The 14129-nt window shown below is 41.5% G+C and overlaps 1 protein-coding gene across 2 annotated transcripts in view; it reads left to right on the forward strand.

Annotated features, from left to right (window-relative positions):
* The first annotated feature begins 38 nt into the window (after nt 1–38).
* Nucleotides 39–14129, forward strand: part of rerg (RAS-like, estrogen-regulated, growth inhibitor) — a 40881-nt gene continuing 26790 nt past the window's right edge. The window contains exons 1-3 of one of the 2 annotated variants that reach the window (XM_032589734.1): nt 39–449; nt 3320–3466; nt 9383–9522. In XM_032589734.1, the coding sequence (XP_032445625.1) occupies nt 9462–9522 (61 nt within the window). In that variant the 5' untranslated portion in view covers nt 39–449; nt 3320–3466; nt 9383–9461. The remainder of the gene's footprint in view (nt 450–3319; nt 3467–9382; nt 9523–14129) is intronic. The other variant, XM_032589733.1, reaches the window with a different exon arrangement.

Consider the following 14129-nt stretch of genomic DNA (forward strand, 5'->3'; position numbering starts at 1 on the left):
TCAAAGCTAAAGTGTGTGGAATCTCCCTTTTCCAGCGCAGGAGCGTGTGTTACATCGTCCTGCCACTAGATGTCACTGCCCCCTCTCAGTACCGACATGCGGCTGCATGCAGCAGCGGCAGCCGCCCGGTCACGGGGACTCCTGACAGGGACTCCTGCCGCTCCCCCCTCTGTATATTTCCGCCTATCCGGTGTTTCCAGGATTCATTCATCTCTGCCGGAGCTGCGGCTCGGTCTGCTCTGACAGCGTCCTACCATCTGTCCACTCGTCTGTCCACCAATCTGTCTCCATCCCTCCTAATCCTGCTGCGCGTCGTGTTCGGATCTCCATCTCAGAAGGTCCAACATCCCTTTCATCCACGGAGCCAACTTTTCCTCTCCGTTCCTCCCCTCCTGCGACAGTACACATTTTATCCCCTCCAGATCCGCGGGGATTATTTCTCCAGTCCGGTGAGTCTGTTGTTTCTTGAAGGTGGATAATGGAGGTGTGTCATATGTGACAGCGCCGCATTATTAAGGTGTGGAGCAGAGCGGACCTGAGGAGGCTTAACATTTTACCTGCAGGGGGAACCTTAAAGGAAGGTCATGGCATGTTCTCTGTGAGATCAAAGATTGTCTCCAAGCAAACCAGACTAAAGCTGTTTCTATGGCAAAGCTTAACATTTAATGATAAAATCTGGCTAAAAATAAAACTGACAGATGAAATAAACTGCATCGAGAGCAGAGAAAGAAACTATTTAGTATAATTCGGGTATGCAAACTCTAAATTGTGCAGTAAATCACTTTTTCAGGCAAAAAGGTTCGAGTGTGTTTATTAGTTTCTAACTGAAGGCTCTGGATTTTATTCCAGGAAATCAAAGTATTTGATCTGTGTTAAAATTTTTCCCATGTAATTATTTTTCTTGCACATTACAGTTATGGACTACAGTACCGGTTACTGAAATCAGACTAGTACCAAAAAAAAAAAAAGATGCGAATATAAATATATATATTAGTACATCCTGGATCCAGGATGTACTATTCAAGAGCGTCTCCTAGTGTTACATAACGGGCCAGACCTCAATGGGATTAGGAGTCATCCACTGCACAGGTAGGTGTCTGCCAAACTCTGACGAGTCCCGAGAAAGGATCTTGGTTCGGTCTCAGGAAAGATACAGACCGATTTGGACTGGGTTCAGTCGTTGGAGCTTGGGACTCATGTCAGCCAAAAAAATTAGATAAATAAAAGGAAGGGATGACAATGGGAACTTCAGTTCCTATCCCTGGTATCTGAAAAAAACCCAATGTGCTGAAAGTGCATAAATCATCATTATTACAATTTAACGCCTGGAACAACAAACTGTAGCCTCACTAAGTTGCGTTTCCATTACAAATGAGTGAATTATTATTATTATTTGATATTCTGCTCATGTTAAATAAAAACACACAATTTCTCCGGTCTTTTGTTTTCATTAAACAGGAAATGCTTTTAAAATCACATGCGAGTTAATTTGTTTACGCAACAAGTCATCAAAAATCTTGGCAGCAACAGGTGTAAACATGAGATCTATATTTCAGAGATCTATATGTTCAGAGGAAACATCTGAGTCTTATTGTTACTGTCGCTACTGAGGAGCGACGTGCGAAAAAACGTTTCCTTTGCAGTTTTGCGAAATGCACCAATTTGATACGACTGAAAAACTGAGCCTTTTTATTGAAAAACCTGAATTCTACCCAAAATTGGTGCACATTTCCATTAAGTACATTTATTTGTGTACTTCCATTTACACCATTTTATGGCCAATGAAAATGCAGCTAATAACTTCCACAACTCGAAAACAAGTTCAGAAGGCATAAAGTCAGGAGAAGTCTGTAAGCAGTATTTTGGAGACCAAATAAACTGGCACCCCACCCAGGAGTATAAAAAGCCCAATGGAGAATCAAGGTTGTAATTGACCTCAGATTTCTTCTGTTGTTTTGAGACAACGCTAACTTAGAAAAAACCCCAACTAATCTGATCAGTAGCTTTCAAGCACTCATTGTTTAGAATATTACACTTTTTTGCTGTTTGTGTAAGAAGCTTGTATTAGCCAGTTATTTAGACAAGCTACCTGCTAAAATAGCAAGCTAATTGTTGGCTATTTAACAAAGATGCAGCTTGAAACGTATCAGATGTACTTTTAAAACACTGTCCTCAAGCCATTCAGGTCTTTAAGCTCAATCCAAGCTGAAATTATTATTGTTATTATTCTTTTCCATTTGCTCTCAAATCATAGTAAAAGTATTTTGGCGGTTTTGAAACATTGCTTTCTGAAACAAGTGTACAGTATCATACCGGTACATAAGTACATTGATGCCGGTTTTCGACTTCCAGCAAACACAGAGACGGGTTCAGACTGAGTTTAGCTTGTTAGGTTCAGACTGTCTTTTTTAACTTGCAGTAAGTAGAAGGTTAGTTCTTCCATTGAGAAGGCTACAAAGCTACAAATGTCACAAAAGAAAACTTAGTTTAACCTTTCTAAGACGTAGGAAGCCTTTCTCCGCTCACTCTCCTCCTGCTGCCCTGCGCTTCCCTGTGTGTATTTTGGTGACAGCCGTGTGGTTTGCCGTCTTTCTATAGTCGGTGGCGCAGGAGATCTCCTCCCATGGTTTGGAGCTCTACGGTCTGTAATCTCTGAAAGCCACAGCACCACCACCCAGATTCATTTCTCAAAGTAAAACTGAGACAAAACCCAGCTGGGCACTCAGATTGGGGGGAGAAAGGAGAAAGGAAACATACACACGTGCCCTATTTGCCAATTTGGACGTGGAGCACAGTTCCACGTGGAGCAAAAACAGCAAACTTGCACATCCTGGATAAAACGTTTTGGTTTTTTTTTATACATATATTTTTCTGAAATCAACATTTTTCTCTCCAAAGTTTTTGACAATAATTTTAGTCAAAGCCATGATGAATATACTGGATATTAAGATGATTTTATAACATAAAATATGACAAATTGAAATGCAGTAGAATAAATGAATATATTTTTAAATAACTGAGAGGTTGTATTTGATTTTAAAAAAAAAAATCAAATCTCTACATTCGTGGGCTGCCCAAGCTTGCCTTAAAATACCTTTATTTTTCACAGTTTTCTTAATTTCTTTGCTTTGAATGGGATAAAAAAAAAAAAAAAACACACAGTAAATCTTACCATATTACTGCACCAAGAACCACTTAAGTAAGCGCCATGAAATCCTCTGAAAAAACCCCAGAGAGCAACTTTTGTATTCACAAAATGTAAGCAAAAATGGAGTGGTGTCAGATTTTAATGGTAGAAGGATTTTTCTTTCTTCTTCAGCAAAAGGCCACGATCCATTTAACATGCCGCCGAACTGCGCCGCAGTTCCCTCCAACTGAGCCGATGCCTGTAGCTGGACCACATCAGAAACCCGTTGTGCATTCACACATCCCCAAACGAACCAAACTTTCCAGGCTTAGCGTTCAGGTGAGCTTTTACCCAAGCAGGATCTGAGAAAATGAACTCGTGTCTATGCAGAACGGACCAAGGAGCGGCCAACAGAAAGATCATCGCTTCATATTAACAGCGTTCATAACGGCGATTGTCTGCCACATATTAGATATAAACCTCTGGACCTTACTGATACAGATCGAGTTCATCAGTTTGTTGACTTCTGTTTGTTCACTCGCTTCTTGACAACAGACATAGTTTCTCATTCGGAGTTTCCTGATGATGGGACTAGATTTTCAACGTCACAATCTTGGAAGCACATTATCTTGACTCTGGCTTGGTGACATGGCTCTTCATCATCATCATAAAAAAAACAAAACAAAAAACATATCATAAAAGTGTACTTGGATTTGCTCTTTGCGGACACTTTGATCCCACTCTTTATGGAGGAGTAAGCCCAGTTCTTGGACGAGATAGAAATCTGAACATCGATCAGATAGCGTTTGGAAGGAATGGAACGGCTCAACTGTTCTTCTGATAAATGGTTCCTCAGAAGAACCAGAATCAATCTTAAAGGTTCATTTTGCACGTCTTGCAGAATTCCAATCTGTTCTTGCTCTGACTTTAGATGCTCTCACTCCCTCGTCCTGCCGACATGGGGCATGCTCTGCACCGGTGGCAACAGGACTCTTTAAGAGACGCTCTTAAACATACCGGACCTATCTGATAAGTAATCAGACTTGGATAAATCAAATTCAGCATGTCTCCTGTCACAAGAAACAGAGCTAGCGTTCACATTATTTGGACGTATTCTGCAAGCGAGTTTGAATTTTCGCCCTCACCGGAGACCTTTGACTCCCCAGAGTTTTTTTTTTGTTGCACTCCATATTTATGTGTTGCGTTGCAAAAAAAAAAAAAAAAAAAAAGCAAACAAGTGCATTTGCGTGCCACGTCCTGTTAGCCCGAAACCCGACACTTTTGATTCTGCCATCCCAAATGTATTCTCCTGAATCCATGAGCAGAGTTAAGCTCAACAAAGCCTGTCCTGGCGCGTCCGCCCCCGGCCTGGATGGAGCTGCGATAAAGTGGATAATGATCACCCTGACACGCAAAGGGTGGCAAACAAAAACACCACTGTTTCCAAAAAAAAAAAAAAAAAATGCTCCAGCAAGGACATGGTTATTGTTTTGACTCTACCTGAGTTTACAACAATGTCTCATTTTTCTTCGCCCCCTTTTCTTTGTAAACTTTTTGTTCTTTTAAGCAGAATCTGTACTCGACAGCTAAAATAGGAAAATCCTGGTGCGACGTCAGCGTCAGTCTCTCCTTCGATGGAGCAGGTGGAGGCCATAAATGGAAAATGGTGAGGAAGAAATGATGGAGCAGGGAGACGCCGCTTGTGCAGCTCCTCTTCTTTTCCTCGAAGGCGATTCCCTGCTGCAGCGTGGGAGAGCCAAGAGTCCACGCACCTCGTCCGGCTCGTTGCGGCCGGGTGCAGGAGAGCTAAAGCAGGAACCGAAGAGAAGAGCAAAAAGATCATCGGTTGCCTTTAAAAGTCATTAGAGGAAAACTGGCCATTTGATGCAAAAGTTCCAGAACCCTGTGTGGACAGAAATACGTTTTCTCTACACTGTTTGTGTTTGAGACGTTGGGAGAGAAGTCGTGCTGAGGTTTGCAGTGAAACAGGATATCAGAACTAAATATTGGCGTTTGTTCTGGTTACATTGTTACTTTGCCATCATAAGCCCAGTAGAGGAAGAGACATCCTTGCAGCGTTCAATACAGTTTTCAGTTCTTAATAAGAAACATTCACAAATTAATCTGCACATATACAAGAAATATTAATCTTGTCAGCAAAATGAATTTTCATGCTATGGAGAAGGTCAGGACACTCCTACTTGTAGACTATTCCTTGTACAGTGACATAGCTGATTGCTAGCTGAATTTTTTTTTATTTTTTAGTTCCGCTAACGCTGCAGCGTTACACCAACACAATTTGTAGCGGAAGCTATTGCTAAAGTGCTAGCTCCAATTCAGATATCTGCCCTGGAGCACCAATTTCATTTTGAAATTATAATTTGATGTCTTGCCACATTGTCGTCATGTTTATGTCTTGTTCTCCGCTGTCCGTGTTTTATTTAGTTCCTGTGTGTTTCTTGTTTCTTCAGCACAGATGTCAAATGTTATTCAACTGAAAACGTGCAAAGCAGCACAGTGAATTAAGGCGCTAGAATTTATTCAGACACAATCCATTCAGGGGAAGCTAACTGTGCTAAGCAATTTCAAGGTGAGAAAAAGCGCTAAACAAAAAAACCCCCAAAAAACTCTGCTATCAAAATGATGTCAAATGTCCACATATGTGAAAAAACAACAACAAAAAACAGACTTATAGCATATTTTCAACCAATCCCTATATGGAGATCAGTGGATTGCTGCATATGTCATAACCACATGCAGCTGCTTGTAGAGGCTCTCCTTATGTTTTCACATGGCTACAGATGACGGACAAATGACACACCATAAGGCATGTGGAGGTTGATGCACTGTGTGTGTTTGTGAAGCAGGAGGGGAAAAAAAAAACAACCAAAAACTGGAAACTTGCCACTTCATAACTTCAGCCGGTTTGAAGAACAGATTTCTTGGCAGCGACATTCACCCAAACATATTTCAAAGGTTCACTTCTTCTGGGCAGAGATGCTGGAGTTTGACTGAAGTTTGCTCTCGTTAATTTACTGCATCTCATTCGGCCGAGGCTATAAGAACACGGCTTTATTTTTCCCAACAGCAATTGATGTCATGAGATTTTTGTTAGTTGGGAAATTTTCTGCCTCCTGCCATCTTTTTGTGTGTGTGTGTGTGTGTGTGTTTTGCTGTTGTACACGACATGATTAGACTTTGAACTGCTCGCTCGCTGCTTCCTGGCATTATAATTTCATTCAGAATAAATCCATAATTCATTATTTACGGTGGGCAGTGATCGCTGCTTTTTCTGCTTCGGTAACGAACAACAAACTGTTAATATTGTAGGCTACTTTTACTGATTTGTTTAAATTCTGTTGAAATAGACGACTTAAAAATCACTCCAGAGATACATACAGCAGTCTGGCGTTGAGAAATGTTACTTTATTTAGGCCATTTGGATTGGCAGTCGCAAACGTATTTTTGTCCCTTTTTCAGTTTGGCTGCACCGATTAGCAGCCTAAGATCTGAATCCTTCAGTTTTCTCCTCAATTGGCTCTAATTGCCTAAATGTTGAAATAAATAAATAAATGAATTAAAATCATTTGTTAAAGCGATCAAAACTAAGAACTCCCACTATGTTCAGTCTTAACCGCACAGCAGGCGCTCGCTAATTCACTTTTTGAGTTGAATAAATAGCAGATAAATGTTAGGTTTATGTGGATTAAAGCAAAAATCAGGATAATGTCATATTACTTCATTTTCTGTTGAATTCGAAGCACGTCTTACCTCTGGTATGTCTTTCCTATATGTGGTCATGTTGAAAAGCACGCTTGGTGGATCTGAACGTGACAAAGCAAATGGAGTTTTTGTGAACCATCGAGTCCTTGAAGTGTGTGTCGTTTTTTTTATGCGCTTCCGTTCCGAATAGTACGTGTGTATTGGGATCAAGGGTGTGGAGTTCAGTGCTAACCAGTCCATTCTGCCCATTATTTTTGTTTTATAATTAATAATCAAGTAACTGAGTGAAACATCATTGCTCTATAAGTGCCCTCGAGTGGCTAGATAAATATTTGCTGAATTATTCAGAAAGTGGGGCAAGTCGCGTTTTTTTGTTGTTTTTTTTTAGGAAATGTGGAATAGTTAAAGATTTGAAGACATTTGCAGCAGGTATAAGATGTCATTCTGTCAGTGCTGCTGCAGTCGATGCTCAAAGCTGGAAGTGGATCCCAAAAAACCAGATGGTGCTCCGGGCCCCAAGCAGCTTTGGACTGGCCCTGTTCCCGGGGTTTACACAGCAATGTTACGGTACGTCTCCTCCGTACGTCAGGAACCCCACCAGGCCTGGAAAACAGCAGGGACACTCTTGGTTTGTGGCTTTTATGTCAGCGCTGTGTGTACTAATGCGACCGCTTAAATGTTATCCGAAGAAACACGCAGAGCGTTGGCTTGTTTTGAAATGGAGCCGGGTTAGTTTTAACAGAGCGTCATTCTGCAAACGCTGCACTGATTTTATACATTTGAAACGTTTATCTAATTACTGATGGAGTCTGAAACATTTTTATATGTAGTCTTCAACAAGACGTAAAACGGGTGAAACATCAAGTGAGAATTTTAGAACATGATCTGTGATTTGGAATTATGTTCCATTTGCTGGTGTCATTTCTGAATTAGACCACATTGTAAAGGTCACTTTAATCTGCAACTATTGAACCATTCTAGGTTTTATTGAGCCTCTATTAGCAGAGGGATTCAGTTTGGTTGTTTGATCAGAGGACTGCCAACTGCATGTGTTCTAATTTGTACCAGCAACACCTGGACTTGACCTATTGTCTGGGCGAAGTGACTTATCTGAAAGGCTCGTTAGTTTTCCTCTGGAGTATCAATTTTTAATCAGACTGCAATCAGTGTTTGCTTTCTTGTAAAACAAAAACAACTGGAGAAGAAAACAGGAGGAAAAACAGACTGGTTTGAGGAAAGAGGTTCTGATTTAATCATCTGGGGAGAAAACTTCACAGCAGCTTGTTTTCTTATCAAACAGACGGGTGCTTAGTTGTTTAAACAGGCTGCTCTCGTGTTTTCCTTCTCAAAAGGCAATTTAAACTCCGTCAGCGTTTCGTCATATCATGAGGCTTGTGGCTTCTACCTCCCGATCGTGGAGGAAAGACGCAGTTTCTCTGCGAAGCTCAACTTAAATCTTGGAACGTGTTAAAGTGTCATCCAATAATAAGGGAGGAAGTGCGTTAAAAAGAAAATGGATGAATAAACAGTTTCCTTCAGTCTTTTGTGATTGCACCATTGTGTAAATTCATGCAAATTTCCCAAGAGTATAATCAAAAACATTGGATTTAAGTCACGCTGCCTCCCACCTGCAGGTGGCAGTATTTTGTATTTCTTCTATGCTGCTGTCTCAACCTACTTGAAGTAAAGTTATAATCCATAATCAGTCGAATCAAAATTTTAGCTGCATAAATTCTTTCAAGAATATAAATTTGTTTGTCCAAACTTTTAATCATCTTTTCCCCAAATTTCCTTGCAAATATTTTTATAGTAGCGCCACAAAATTAGGGATTTGGAAGACAAAAAATCCCCTGAAACAATTCTAAAGTCTGGCAGGGGCTGAATAAAGTTACAAAATGCTTGTTGCTTAGAGTGTAAAGGAGAGTTTGATCAAACACACAGTTGTGATAATTGACCATAAGTGGGGAAGGATTGGAGGAAAAATTAGGAAAAAACAAAGAAATGATATTTTTTGCCAGAACAACATAAACAATGTGTCCAGTGTTGCTTTATGGGGGTTTAAAATAGAAGAATGGCCTTAAAGTCTCTCCGTTTCACGCAGAGCCGTTGTGTGTGAGTACTGCAATCTTTTTTTTTACCTAAACGACTAAAGGTGATTTCACCCTAATTTTTGCCAAACTTCAGAATAAAAAGCAACAATCATCTCTTTGCTGGAAACACAAAGGACAATTGGCCAATCAAATCCGTCTCCTAGAAACCGTTTTCTCCAAACGCTGCTGTATTCAGACGCCTCAAAGTCGGCCTGACTCATCAAGGAATTGGTCAATCGTTGAAAAGTGAACAAAGCACTCACTTACTTCACTCTCACTAATCAAATTACAGCGTCACTATGCTGTCAAGGAACTAAAATTTAAGAATCACAATCATTTTTGACAGGGAAAAGTCAAAAGTGCGTTTCGTCCATAATGGATCTGTTGGTTCTGTAATGGAGTCGTTCAAGCTGTCATTCTTCTCATTGACCTGTCTCCTCAGCTGCCGGATCAGAGGATGGTTGGCTGAAGTCTGAGCTCACCGATCGGCTGGCTGAGCGTTGCTGGTCGCAGCTGCTGTCATGGCCAAAAGCCCCGAGGTGAAGCTGGCTGTGTTCGGCAAGGCGGGGGTGGGAAAATCAGGTAAGCCTGCATCATTTTGTTTGCAGAATCTTCATAGTTCATTTTGTTTGTTGTTTCTGTTGTTTGTTCTAGCTTGTCTTTCCAGAAAGGCAAATATGACGGTTTAGAAACATCTCAGACACTGGACCACTGGAATGCCAGTGAATCTAATCAGATTATACACTTTCGTATAAAAAAATATTATGCAAAAGCCATGATAGAGTATTCTAACTCTAGAGTATTGTACTTTAAATGCAACATGTTTGGAACTTCAAATTGGAGGTCCATGCTGACATCTGTTTCTCTTCCAAGATCGCCTACATAAATAAATAAAAGTTTTTGTAAACTCAACAGTTTGAGGGCTGATGGTTATATAACTCATATATTTTCATCTGCCTCATTTTAATTACCGGTGTTGTTGTGCCTTTTCCATCAGCACATACCCGGGCCGTTTACGTACTCATTATTAGAGTAGGTGGTTGTTTACCGTCCCTCTGTACATGCCTTCACTCCCACAGCTCATTTTCAGCTGCGTTCCTCCGTAAGCCCAGGGAGCGCGGCCTCCGCTGGCGCTCCGTACGTTTTCTCGGCCGTAACGCGGTCCGCATGTTTTCCTGGCAGCTGAAGAGACAGATTGCTCCTGCGTGGAAATCAGATGGCAAAAAAAACATTGCTTCTGGATTCCTTCCACCCCGAAGGAGGCCGTTAAAATGTCAGAGGAGGTCAACTCCAGTGCAGTCCTCAAAAGCGTAATTACAGAGCAAGAGAGGCTGTAAAACATGGCCATCATAGCCAATGTTGTCAAACGTCGAGTCCTTCCAAGATTTTGAGATGGAGCTTCTCTCTGCAATCAAAGCCTGATTGAGTCGAGTTCCTTCCCCAGAAAACCTGTCAGTTATCCTAACAACCTGCGTCTGCCTTAATTCATCGTCGCATACAGACAGGAGACAGTGAAAGCAGGGAGGAAGTGGAAGGTGATGATCCAGCTTTGCCCCTTGCTGTAGTAAACAGCCCATTTTCCTTCAAATAGAACGCCCAGTGGACGATGTTGAATTTGAAGGGCCGGTAAATCATTCTTAATGCAGAAACATTTTCATAACTCAAACAACACAGAAAGAAGAAGAAGAAAACACGACTGTCTGTTTTTGTTGGCTGATGCATCCCCTCCTTTCTCCTTTCCTTCGCCGGCCATTATCGCAGAGGGATTCCCTGATCTCCCGGTTAGCCATCAAATGAAATGCAGGAAATGTATCAAATTCATCACATCTACAGTCTGGCAGCACCGCATCGCAAATATCTATCATGAAGGAAATTAGCCTCGGAGTCAAATGTTTGCAACTGTAATACAGCTGCAGTACTAAATACCCGACTCAGTGCATTGTAAGCTAGTCTTTACTTTCTCCTGCCAGGCTAAAGCGTCGTATCTTCGATGTAACGGTTGAAAGTGCCATGGTGACATGTTATGGTCTTTACCTGAACACAAAGTTGTGTCTCTTCTTTTTAAATCACCGGAGCTCTATAACACCCGCCTGTCTCTACCGGTCTACATGTTAGCAACTTCACCAAATAAAGCGCCATGTCACGAGTAAAGGATCGAAACACGTTGGACGCTCCTCGTTCAGCCAGCTGAACGATGAGAGCGCGCGCCATCGAGCCAACGTCGTTGACGTTAGCAGAGCTGTGGCTAAGTGATGTAGCGTGCTAGCTAGCCTGGATGTTAGCATGTTGCAAGGGCCATCTCCTGTGTATAATTCTTCATGTCTCACACACTCTTAATGTGTGTTCTGGCACAGCCTTAGCTCTGCATCGGCACTTGTTTTTTTACATTTTTTGTGCTTGCCCTTTTTAAGACTATAGTTGGTGTCAAATATCACATAACTACCTCTTTATGTTTTTTTTTACTTTTCTGTTAACTTTTAGCACTTTTTAACACAAAAACGCAGAGGGCAGCTGGCGGACTACCATACAGAATCCCGTCCGCCGGGCTCAGCAGGCTTTCTGGGGGAAACCCTGCTACTGTTTAAGCTAATGTTATGAAACAAAGACCAACGCTGTACGGTACTTGATGTTGTGTTAAATAAACTATTATTTGCAGAACATGCAGCTCTGCTGTTCCCTAACTCTTCCCTTAGACTCCCTTTCCTCTATTTCACATAGAAAAGTGGAACCCAGCAGTTTGAAAGCGACCGTTTCTGACACTTGATGCTACATGTAGCCCCAGTGATCTCTTCAACAACAAGCCGCCCACCTCTAAACATAGACCTTTAATGGAAGCCTACAGATGCTAATGAATTTGTTTTGTCCTCAGTCTGCAAACATGTGGATTCAGGCAGTAAATTACTCTCCCGCTTCGTGAACAATGTAGCAGGGAGGGAAACCGAAGCTGATTTACTTGTTGTTTAGCGCCGGTGTTGGAGGGAGAGCTCCGAGCTCTAGATTTGCATTTGCTGCTGTGGGTCACGGATTCCACTGAAGATGCTTTTAGCGCCTCAGAGAACACAACACTAAAGGCAATTGCAACACTTTTGGAAATTTAACTGCCTGTGGGGGAAAAAACGTAGCACCGTTAGTGTTAAACAGCCCTCATTAATGAGCCTTTTGTCACTGCGCTGACCTCAGACAGCACTACCATGTGGCGCCAGTGGTTTCTTTTTTCACTTCTTGGAGATCATCTCTAATCGTCGGCTTCATACCTGCAGGGTGTTTGGTTCTGCTCTGACCTGGACTCCTGCATTGCTGCTCTGCACTAACACAGAGCAGAGTGTATTAGCCCCAGTGTGGCTTCTGTTGGCACCTTACTGATTCTCACTTTATTGACTCAGCAGCGGAAAGTGAGCAGAGGAAATAAGAAACGTTTAACCAATTAGGATCCTCCATCTTTGGCTTCGGTACATGTATGTAGAGTGCTGTGAAACTGTATTTTTGCCCCCTCACAGATTCCTTTGGCCTTTGCTTGTTTTTTTCATCAGACTTAAACGTCTTGCATTGTTAAACACATTTTATTATCAGACAGCAAAGTTATTAAAAAGTTGTTGTTTTTTTTAGGAGGGAAAAGCTGTAAATACCAACTTATCCCAAGTGAGAATGTAATTAGCTCTCCCCCGAAGAAATTAACTGGCAAACATCGTATTTCCAACCATGTTTATGTACATTTTGACGCTTCGCATTAGAAGAGGTTGATGAAAATGTTTCCATTTCCATCAAGGTTCCTAAATAACCTTGGCAATTTTGCAAAAAAAAAAAAAAAAACTAAACATTTTTTTTGGTGATTCCAAAAAAAATTAGTGCATTAACAAAAAAAGTTAATGCACTAATGAGGAGAGGGAAACATGATGGGAACGTATTCTGATGTAGCAAACTTTCCCATCCTCTTGTGGGTCTCTGTCTCACCAGAACCACCAAACTTGGAAAAATCCAATCCAGGCCTCCATCTCAGAGGGGAGGACTCTCCATATTTTTTAGATGAGTGGTCCATGCTAGCTTGCAACCTCTACTTCCTATTTATTATTATTATTATTGCTCAAAATTCGCATGACAATCATATGGAAGCGTAGCTACTGAGTCTTTCATGTCATATTTGCACTTAGACTAAAGTCAGAACCTTCGTTTTGTTTTTGGAGCCAAATCTTAAGCTGCCAGTGGTAAACGTACGGCCTGACAATCTGCTTCAGGATTTTCTGGTAGAAAGAATTTTTGGTTTCTTTAATTATGACAAGATATCCAGGTTTCTGAATGAGCAAAGCAACCCCAGATCCTCACACTGCTGTGCGTTTTATGCCAGATGTCATGGGATACACACCGTCCAAAGACTTCCACTTTTCTCTCTTCGGTCCACTGAATATTTTCTCCAAAAGTCTTCTTGTGTCTGGCAAATGAGACTTTTTTCTGTTCTGTTTGGATACCATAAGCACTGATGTTAAGGGTGCTGCATTCCCACCAGCCCTGTTTGGGTGGGGATGTGAACGCACAATCAAACTCTGTTATGGACCAAAGAAGCGAACTCTGATCCACTTCGGCTCAGTCGGTATGAATGCCACGCGGACCGGATACCGCTCCAGAAGTAGGAGGCGGGATACGTCTTCTTTCACATCCATTGCTGAATATTTTTAGATCGAGAATTGATCCGTTGCTTTGTCCCACCGTTTAAGCTATCATGTTGCCGGGTTCTGTTTAAGAGATTTCTTTATCCTGAAGGTCTGAAATAGTCCAGCCTGGGAGAAACTGAAAGCAGCCTTACGAGATTTGTGATTGGTTGCTTTGGACATAATCTTAATTTAATAAACAAATAGATCATTTGCTGTGATTATCTTTGATATTCAAAATTGTGGAATAACGCAAACCATTTAAGTGAAAAGCATCAATCTGTTTGGAGGCAAATGCTTTCTGTGATTTAAAATTGTCCTGGCAGCATTTTACAGAACGCCCTGCAGGTTCTTCAAAAACAAAAGTGAAAAAATTCTCTCACACGTTCTACCTCCACGCCTTCCTTCAACGGGTATGAAAGCGAAAAAGAACAGAGCAGAGCAACGCGACAACAAAAAGGAGAGCAACAACAATGGACTGAGCCAGCATGCGTCTGCCGGTGAAATACCAGTGTCTGCTTTCTCTGGTGTTAGGAGTGAACTGTG

This window comes from Xiphophorus hellerii, chromosome 17 (genome assembly GCF_003331165.1).
Source record: "Xiphophorus hellerii strain 12219 chromosome 17, Xiphophorus_hellerii-4.1, whole genome shotgun sequence".
NCBI classification, from domain to species: Eukaryota; Metazoa; Chordata; class Actinopteri; order Cyprinodontiformes; family Poeciliidae; genus Xiphophorus; species Xiphophorus hellerii.